This window comes from Psammomys obesus, unplaced genomic scaffold (assembly GCF_907164565.1).
Source record: "Psammomys obesus unplaced genomic scaffold, mPsaObe1.curated_primary_1811, whole genome shotgun sequence".
In the NCBI taxonomy this organism is placed as follows: Eukaryota; Metazoa; Chordata; class Mammalia; order Rodentia; family Muridae; genus Psammomys; species Psammomys obesus.
The window spans coordinates 18,956,191-18,965,897 of NW_026591598.1; the positions used below are offsets into that span (position 1 = coordinate 18,956,191).

Sequence of the window (9,707 nt, forward strand, 5' to 3'; positions counted from 1 at the left end):
CTTTGGTGACTGGTTAAAATCCAAGACTCCTGACTGCCTCTATCCTAGACACTTTAGAACAGGAGCAGGTATGTTTTCTGTGCTGTAGAAGGAGGTGGGAGCCTGTTCTGCCGCCAGAACCACCCTCCCTCACCCACCTGTCAACTGATGCTTAGCTGTTCTGTTGACAACCCAAACATGTCTCTGATCTTGGGCAGCTAGCTGGCACTAGTGTCACAACTGGCCTCACATGCCACACCCTGCCGTGAGCACCAGGGAGCTGAGACAGGGTGTCAGGGCTTTCTACACCCCACCTCCTTCCACTCACACTGCCTTTCCTTCCCCTCTCCTGTGATGTTCCGTGGGCTTTGCAGAGGCCATTTAAGGCCATGGGTTTTTTTGTTGGTTGGTTGGTTTTTTGAGACAGGGTTTCTCTGTGCAGCCCTGGTTTTTCTAGAATTCTTCCTGTGTAGACCAGGCTGTGTAGACTAATCCTGCCTGCCATCTTCCCCTCTCCTTCAAGGTCTTTCTGTTGTGCTTAAGTGCCTGGAGCAGCAGAGGCATCTATTATGTTAGAATCGGTCCGAAGCCAGATTGGATCTGCCACCCAGCTCCTTCCTCATTCACTTCTGTCCTGTGCACCTTGCAGCATGGGCCTGCCTGCCTCTCATTCATCCAAGTCTCCCAGGCCTGAAAATCATCCAGGAGGATGTTCTGTAAACGGATTCCTGACCTGGCCTTCAGGCTGGCTGGGCAGAGAACTGAGGGGAAAGAATTCCTGGTCCTCAGAACTCCAAGTCAGATTTATTATTTGTTTGATTGTTTATTAAATCATCACAATTACTTTAGGCTGGAGAGATGACTCAGGAGTTAAGAGCTTTTGTTCTTACAGAGGACCCCGGTTTGGATTTTAGCCCCTGTAAGAATAAGGTTATTGTGTGATTCAAATGCTAACTTCTGACACACACACCCCCACACCAGTATGGTTGCAATCCTAATTCTGAGAATCTCCTGTCTCAGTGTTGTGTAAACACTGCTTCCCGATTGTCCCCTGAAATGCTAAAAAAGCAGTTTATAGCCAGTCACTGAGCAGGGAAGAGAATACGGCTGGACTTCCTGCCAGCCAGGGGAGGAGGAGTTAGAGGAGGAAGTGGGGGATTCAACCAGGGGACTGAGCCACAGCAGATGTGCAGAGGAGACACCAGGAGAGAGAGCTGGAAAGCTGCAAAGTGCAAGTTCTCAGAGATGTATGCTGGGAGGACACCAGATTAGCTTAGAGGGTTAAGAATAGAGTAATAACTGCTCAGTTATTGTGTTGTGAAGCTTATTACTAAACAGATATAAAAAAGTCAGTTATTTGTGTGATAGCCACATTAAGAGACAAACTGAGAAAGAAACAGTTTTATAAAGTTAACATATGGATAATTCACAACCATTCATAACTCCAGTTCCAGGGGATTCAATATCCTCCTCTGGCCTCCATGAGCACAGAGCATGCACGTGGTTCACATGTATGCATGCAGACAAAACACACACAAAATTTTAATAAATAATAAACTTAATTTTAAAATTAAAAGTTTTATCTTCTTTCTCATCATGTGGGTGCATGAGTGGAATGCGCACAGAAGTCAGAAGAGGGGGTTGCACCGCTGGAACTGGAGCTTTAGGTGGTTATGAGCTGCCTGTTGTGGGTGCTGGGAACCAAGCCCTAGTCCTCTGGACCAGCAGCCAGTGTTCTGAAGTGCTGAGCCATCTCCTCAGCGCTGAGGTTCTTGTGTTTTGAGTCTCATACTTGTGTCGTAGGCACCGAGCTCCCCCTCACCCCACTCTGTGACCCTCTCTCATCCATTCCATTCTCATCTTCTTCACTCCCTCCCTGCTAACTCGCCGCCCTGCTATCTGAATGTCCCTCTTTTATCCAGACCCCGTGCAGACAGCCACAGCTGCTGCGTGTTCACGTTTGTGAGGTCATGCCATACGTACACAGGTGACCGAACGCCACCATCACCACATCCTCCCGCCCCTCCTTCCACTCCCACTGTCCTTCCATCCCCTCTCCTGTGATGTTCCATGCGCTTTGCAGAGGCCATTTAAGGCCATTGGGTTTTTTGTTGGTTGGTTGGTTGGTTGGTTGGTTGGTTGGTTGGTTGGTTGGTTTTTCCGAGATAGGGTTTCTCTGTGCAGCCCTGGCTTTCCTGGAACTCTTCCTGTGTAGACCAGGCTGGCTTCAAACTCACAAAGATCTTCCTACCTCTGCCTCCCCAGTGCTGGGCCAAAAGTGTGTGCTACCATGCCTGGCTTGTTTTAGATTTTTTCAAGCAGGGTCTCTGGAATAATGACCTCCAACTTCCTATGAAGCAGGGACTGGCCTTGAACTCCTGATCCTCCTGGGATGACAGGCATGTGCCACCACACCTAGCTATGGACTGGATCATCCTTGAAACTCATCCTGTCTCTGTGATCTGACAGAGAAGCATGTCTGGTGTCAGAAGAATAACCTTGGTGACCTTTTGAGGTCCTGTCTGGCCACTGAAGCCAGGACTCAATATTTATGTGGATGACTCCTCAGGGATGGGAGGGGGGAAGGAGGGGGAATGGTGGGCGGGTGTGGGGGAGTGAAGAGAGCTGACACCCAGCAGCAGTGACTCAGGCCCTCAGCACCATGACAGCGTATCTGCTTTTAGCTGGTGGCTCTTGTTTCCCGGGCAGGCTGCCCTGGGGGTCGCCCCCCACCTGACCCCACCTCTTTCCGGCTCACCTCAGTCCTGGTGACTGACCCTCTGAAGCCTGCCAGGCCCATCTCAGCCAGGATGGGCAACTAAAGTACCAGCAGGAACCTGGGGTGACGGATCCTCTAGCTCCTGCCATGACTCTGGCCCCAGTTGTGCCTGTTCTTGTTCTCAATTCAGGTACCTCTGGTCTTGGCTCTGTGGACTCGGAGACAGGGGGCAGAGTCCCCACTCTCAGGAACTCCCAGGGTAATGGGGTCAGACAGCTGATGCTCCCAGGCGCAGGGTTGAGGGAGCACCTTGGAGAGGTCTCAGAACTCATAAAGACTATGTCATACTGCCGAGTGCTGGGGACTCTGGCCAGAAGGAGCTCTGTGTGCGTCAGAGCAACCAGAGGCTTTCATGGGAGAGAGGAAGGAGGCAATTATATGGGAAGAAAGGGTGAGGTTTGGAGAACTGTTCTCCAAAACTGCTTGATGGATTATGCCCCTCCTGAAAGATTATGCCCCTCCTGAAAGAGCCTCGCCTGGCTTCTGCCTCCTGCTCAGCATCATGGAATCTGGGGTTCTACTTGGTAGCCAGTGGGAAGAAGGGAGATTCTTGGACACAAGGGTCAGGCGCGTCTTGGATGGAATCCCAGCCATTCCAGTCTGCTTAGGGCCAGCCCTTCCCTTTCTAGGAGGCTCTATTTCCTGGTCTAGAAACTGGCCTGCTCCTCTTTTAGAGCAGTGAAGGAGGAAAGGGACAGCAGTGCCTAGAGACATCCTGGAAGCCAGAGCTAAGACACCTGTCACTGGCATTCTCCTCTCCCTGGATGTGAAAACCTGTGACTACTGTGCCCCTGGGCAGGCATTAACTCTGCTCCCAAGGTAGCGTGGACTGTTGCCTTCTAGACCTTTAAGGAGAGTTATAGAATTATCTGCTCCTGCCTGGAAGCTGGGCCCAACCCCAGCAGCCAGCTTTCTTGATGCTAAAGGTTCTGAGTTTGGGGATCAGGGTCCCTGTGGAGTCACCCATGCATTCTGTCTCCCCTCCCTGCACTTTCTCAACCGTTCCTAAGAGAGAGCTGAACCTGGAGCTCACCAGCAGGGCGCCTGCATGCACCCTGTCTCCTCAGGAGTCTGAGAAGGGAGGCACAGGCCCTGAGAACCAGTCTGAAAGGAGAGTAGTGTCCCAGCCCAGTGAGGGAACAGCAAACCACAAAGTCCTGGAGCAAGCACAGGGCAGGATCCACCCCCTGCCGTGTCGGGTCCTGAGGCCCTTGGGGCTGGAGCTCTGGGCTTGGAGTGCCAGGCGGTGAGCTCAGCCCTGCAACCCTGCCCTCGTGTGTCAGGCTGTCAGCAGGGCTGTCTCTCCCAAGAAGATTTCCAGGCCCCTCTGGGCCATGAAGAGGCCTAAATTTAGCCAGCAGACAAGGGGCTGGCCTTGAGCCCAGGGACAGCCGGGCCTTATAAAGCGCTGGCAGTCGGGGGCCCCGGCACGCTTCCCTGGAGGCCAGCACCCACACAGTTCTCCAGCCCAGCCCCTGCCCACCTGGACAGGGCCCTGCTGCCTGTGGATGAGCCACCGGACCTCCTCCGCCTTCAGAGCGGAGAGAAGCTTCCGTTCTTCCTCGTCCTCCTCCTCTTCCTCTTCAGCCTCTCGTGCCCTTCCAGCCCAGGACCCACCCATGGAGAAGGCCTTGAGCATGTTCTCAGAGGATTTTGGCAGTTTCATGATGCCCCGCTCGGAGCCCCTGTCCTTCCCAGGCAAGTGCTGGAGGCTCTGAGGGGAGGGAAGAGCCTCAGGTGGGCCATTGCTGAGGTTGGCCACCCTACCTGCCAGGGATAAGTGCCGAATGGGTTATAGCCACGCGTGGCTGCTGCCAAGATAGGCCTGGCCACCAGAACAGATGTGGCTATGATACAGGTGGGCCTCCTGGGGGCAATGGTGACGCTAGGGGTGAGACGCAGCGAATACAGTAGTCCTATATGGCCAGCGTCCTGATGGGAGTCCTAGAGGGCTGGCGCTGGGGGTGTGAGGTAGCTGGCCCCTCAGAGCTTCCAGGCCGAGGTAGAATTGCTAAAGGAGGGACTTGCATGCAAAGATACACAGCCTGAACTGAGTGAGGCTCACACACACCACCACCACCACCGCCACCAGGGACAAGGTAGGCTGCACGAGTGAGGAGAGGGGCTGCCGTCTGAGAGAGCCATTCATTTCCCCCAAGACAAGAGCGGGGACCCAGGTTTCAGGTTCAGGACTTGCCCAGCGCCTGGCTTACCTAGCAGCCCTTCCCGCAGCCCGTCCCGGGGGACAAGGCAACATCAAGACCCTCGGGGATGCCTATGAGTTCACAGTGGACATGAGGGACTTCTCCCCTGAGGACATCATTGTCACCACCTCCAACAACCACATCGAGGTTCGGGCTGAGAAGGTGAGTCTGGCCCCTGCCACACCCCAGCGTCCCCACCTTCACTCACCTTCACTGCCTGCCTAGTCTAGCTGGTTCTGTCCCCCACTGTCACCTTCTTGAGACTTCATACCCTGACCAATGTCCCTTCCCTGTTTGTACTCACCCAGGGCAAACTTCAGCCCTTTCCCTGTGGGTTCACTGACCAGAGAGCTTCACATATTCCTCTCCAACTTAAGGTTCACAGAACCTGTCTTTGGGAGTCCATGCCACGGCACCTGAGGACCCTTCAGGGATGGGAGAGGGATCTTGGGATGTGGGCAGAGAAGAACCACAGTGGTTGAGACATAAGTGATTGAGGGGAGGAGGGAAGCGACCGTGGTGGAGTAAGAACAGCTCCCTGGCAGAAGGCAGAGAAAGGGGGCAACGGCACACCCAATCTGGCCACACCTCTGCCTCTCTTTCATCCCAGAGCCGGAAGCATGAGCCTGTCTTGTTACCTCCACACTGGGCTTGCGGCTGAGCAGAAAGCCCTGAAGCTCAGAGTCACCCTCATCCAGAGTGTCAGGGTACCTAGATCACAGAGAATGGCCCGGCCAGCACAGACTGCGGCTGCCCTAGCCCTTAGGGCCATGCCGATTCTTAGAGGATATTTGCCAATGTCTTCCTGCCCACCCCCCGAAAGCCTGGCTGGCTCTCCTAACTCAGGCGGGACACTGGGGAGCCCTGCCAGGGGTTCTGTGACTGTGGGACGCTGGCTGCACGTGCCAGTCCCACGTCCCAAGGGTGACTCAGCCGGCGGACTCCGCTGGACACTATGTGCTAGCTGGGTTGTGGGGGAGGGCGGTGGCCCTGGTGGTGGACACTCAGGGTGTCTGGGGATCCAGAGGGCACAGCTGTGGCATCTCCCCACCATGGCTCAAGAGGCTGAGACTTGGAGCCACTGCTGTGGAGGTACAGCCTTTACTGAGCTCCATCCAACCCCATCTATCACCAGCTTCCCTTGGGACCCCTAGAGTGCCTCTGAGCCCCCGGCATAGTCCATGACTCCTGGCCACCCCCATGCCCCTGGCCAGATCTTCCACAGATCTGAGAGATGAATCCCTCATCATGTAGGGGGCAGCTGAGGACAGAGGGCATAAAGACTCCGGCTTGATGTGGGTGTGACCGGGACCCAGGACGGGGCTAGGACTGGGGCAGCCACTCCTAACCTGTCATTCCTTCCCCAGCTGGCAGCTGATGGCACGGTCATGAACACCTTTGCTCACAAGTGCCAGCTACCAGAGGATGTGGACCCTACCTCGGTGACCTCCGCCCTGCGGGAAGATGGCAGCCTCACCATCCGGGCGAGGCGTCACCCCCACACAGAACACGTCCAGCAGACCTTCCGGACGGAGATAAAAATCTGAGGCTCTCCTCCCCCGGCCCTCCTCCCCCCATCTCCTCCCCAACTGGCCTGCTGAGGTCACCGTGACCCCTGACAATGACCCCCAGAACATCTCAGCCTAGGCCCCAGTCACTCCACATACTCTTAGGCCCCAGGTGGGTCAAACACCCCACCCCCACCCCCAACTAGGGCCCTCCTCTCCACCCAGGGCAGTCCAGAGACCCTCTTGCCTTCACCCAGATAGGCCCTCCCTATCTTAGTTCACAACACAGTGGTTGAGGTACAGACCTGGGGAGCAAGATGAGGACTGAGCCTCTGAGGAAATGATCTGTAGGACAGTGGCATTTCTGCGGGGCAGGGGACCTGGGTCCCTCCTGGTGAGTGTTATGTGAGAGGTTGGCCACAAGCAGCGCTGTTGGCTTTGGTGGACTGCCGCAGAGAAGCCAGAGAGATAGCCGTGACTGTCACCTCCCCTTGCAACTCTCCAAGCCTCAAACCCAGGGCTCCCTGTCACCCTGGGGCCTCCCAACAGATACTTACGCCAGGCAAGGGTGCCTGTACCTAGATGTGGAGTTCATTAAGGTGACACGAGGCTCCTGTCTCCCTCCACCTGCTGGTGCCTTGGGCCAGATGGGGTGAGAGCAGGTCCTTCTCCCTCTCACCAGAGCTCTAGGCTCCCAGGTGACTCTTCGGAAGGGAGAGCAAGCACAGGACTTATTAACCACGAATCTACACACACATACACACGCCCTTGTCCTGTCCCTTAAATGCCCATTCCTGCTGGTTAGAGCCCAATTCAAAACACCCCAGAATCAGATGTAGCACCTTTATTTTCATCGGGGAGACATGCACCTCTGAGCCAGTTGGCTACTTGACTCTGTCCCTGAAGGTCGGCTTTGAACCCAGCACCTCCTCAGCCGCTCTCAGCCTCCCACCGCTGCACTGAGGAGAGTCTCCCTCATTCCTCCTCTCTAGAGCCACATGGCCAGCTCACATGTCGCAATGCAGAGGGAGACCACAGGAAGGGCCCCAACACAGACCCCCTCTGGCCTCCCAAATCCGGAGCAAAGACCCTTGTCAGCCTTAACCCTGGGGGACCTGGGCTCTAACTAGGTCTCCTACTTGTAGAAGCAGGTGTGAGAGAGCCGGTTGGGGTCCCTGGGGCCTCTGTCTCCTGCTGTCTCAGGGCTCTGGGCACAGGGAGGGTGGGGGCACATGGGAATCTGGTCTCTATAACCTGTACACAATAAAAGGACAGTATGACAGACTCATGGAGACCTCACCTGAAGTTCCACCCGGGAGGAGGGGCAGAGTGGGTAGAGAGGACTTCTGGGCTGGGGAGAGAAGTCTAAGAGGCTTCCATGCCTTGGGGAGAGGGAGGCTGCCTCCCCAAAGCTGCGCACAGACATCTTGGCTTTATCCTACAGAGACGCTAATAGCGTCCCGTCTTCTGGCCGCCTGCCCTTCCCTCCGTGTTCATGGTTTAGTTCAAGAGGAATGTCTGAGCTGGACTCTGTACCCAGCACTGTGTTCTGCACTGTCCTAAGCCAAGGGCCACGACATCACTCTTTGGAAGTCCTTCTGGATGGGGCCTCTGAAGCCCAGAGAAGCAAAGTAATTAGCCCAAGGTCACACAGCTCCGAAGACACAGCCAACTGGAACCATAGGGTAGGGCCACCGCAGGGTAGGGTGCTGGGTGGCTGTGAGCCTGGATTGTTCTGGGGGTCCCTTCGCTCATCCCAGCCCCCAGAAGCTACTGAAATGAGAGTACCAGGCTGCTCTCCAGGGCAGCTTCCTTGGCGGCCGCAGTCGGAGCAGGGAGGGGAGGTGGGGGCGCAGTATTTCCAGCCTCGTGAGTCACGGATTCCGATGGGCTATTTGCAGCCCCAACACTCATCGGCGCGGGGCTGGGGCGGGGGGCGGAGCTGACAACCTCCCTCATTCGCCCCCCACCCGAGGTCAGGTTCACCTTGGCAGAAAGACCACGACAGCCCGTGCTGGGAGGCGGGCTGTCCCCGGAGGTGGGTTCGCAGCAGCTTCCAGTAGGCTGCTCCGCAGGGCGCAGCCCCTGCGCAGGCTCCTGCCGCTGGAAACCAGGTTCTTCTGGTCTGAGGAAGCCCTGGGCTGTCACTCCAGCCAAGGTGACCCTGCTGACCGGGAGGGCGGGGATACGGGGGCGGTCATCCACAAGACTCCTCTCAGCTCCGCCCACTGGGGCACCAAGGCTGGCCCACCCTTTGTAGACTAAATATAGGCCTGGCTGCTGGCCCCCGTACCCCGGTGCTCACTGCTCAAGCTCAATTTTGGGAGCCCCATTCCTTGAGTGCCCAGTGCGTGCCAGGCACCCCAGCAATCCTGAAAGCGGGATGCTGTGGTCATTCACAAAGAAGGATGTTGGAGGTTCAGAGGGGTCAATCAAGTGATCTGAAGTTGTCCGGCTTGGAAGGGCCATCTCTGGGACTTGAACCCTTGCCTGTGGCTCAGGAGAAACTCTGTGTTGGGTCAGCCTACATGCTTCTTCTCCCAGAGCTCTCTGCAGAATCTAGAGGAAAGGGGGGTGTTTACGTCTTTTAACTTTGGGGAAAGACCTGTATATCAGCCAAGAGAAGTTGAAAAGATGGAACTCTGGAAGATCCATGGAGAAGCCAAGCCAGGTGCTGCCCTGGGCGCCAGAAGATGAGAGTACCACAAGGCTTCCATAAGCCAGACAGATCCAAGCGTTCAGTCTCAGAGTCCTGGCTGGGGGTAGCTTGGGAGAGTGCCTGCCTTCCAAGTGTGAGGGTGCATGTCTGAAATTCCAGCACTGCAGGAGGATTGGAAGTCTAAGGTTATCCTTGGCTACGTAGTTTGAAGCTTGGGCTACTACATTAGAGCCTGTCTAAAACCGACAAGCACAGAGTCCGGGGCCTGAGGCGTTTGCCCCTCCTTGCAGACTGTCTCCAGCAGAGTTTCAGCTGTGTAAATAGCACATGCCTGGTGCTGGGAAGCCGACTCATCTGCTGGCTTGCCCAACCTGACCTATGTCTCAGGGATTTAGTCCGAACTCTTTCGTTTGTTTGCTTGCTTTTTGGCTTTGTTTTTTTAAGACAGGGTTTCTCTGTGTAGCCCCCTAGCTATCCTGGAACTCTACTCTGTAGACCAGGCTGGCCTCCAACTCACAGAGATCCGCCTACCTCTGCCTCCCAAGTGCTAGGACTGAAGGCGTGCACCACCACCACCT

The 9,707-nt window shown here is 55.8% G+C and overlaps 1 protein-coding gene across 1 annotated transcript; it reads left to right on the plus strand.

Annotated features, from left to right (window-relative positions):
• Positions 1 to 4,207: 4,207 nt before the first annotated feature.
• On the plus strand, positions 4,208 to 7,742 carry Hspb7 (heat shock protein family B (small) member 7). The gene is made up of 3 exons (XM_055611295.1): positions 4,208 to 4,456; positions 4,991 to 5,124; positions 6,330 to 7,742. The coding sequence occupies exons 1-3, from the start codon at positions 4,267 to 4,269 to the stop codon at positions 6,507 to 6,509; spliced, it is 504 nt and encodes a 167-aa protein (XP_055467270.1). The 5' UTR covers positions 4,208 to 4,266; the 3' UTR covers positions 6,510 to 7,742.
• The last annotated feature ends 1,965 nt before the right edge of the window (positions 7,743 to 9,707 follow it).

Coding starts and splice junctions, on each gene's coding strand:
- Hspb7 (XM_055611295.1), top strand. CDS start 4,267: ATGAGCCACCGGACCTCCTCCGCCTTCAGAGCGGAGAGAAGCTTCCGT. Junction 4,457..4,990: donor GGAGCCCCTGTCCTTCCCAG/GCAAGTGCTGGA, acceptor CCCTTCCCGCAG/CCCGTCCCGGGGGACAAGGC. Junction 5,125..6,329: donor TCGAGGTTCGGGCTGAGAAG/GTGAGTCTGGCC, acceptor TTCCTTCCCCAG/CTGGCAGCTGATGGCACGGT.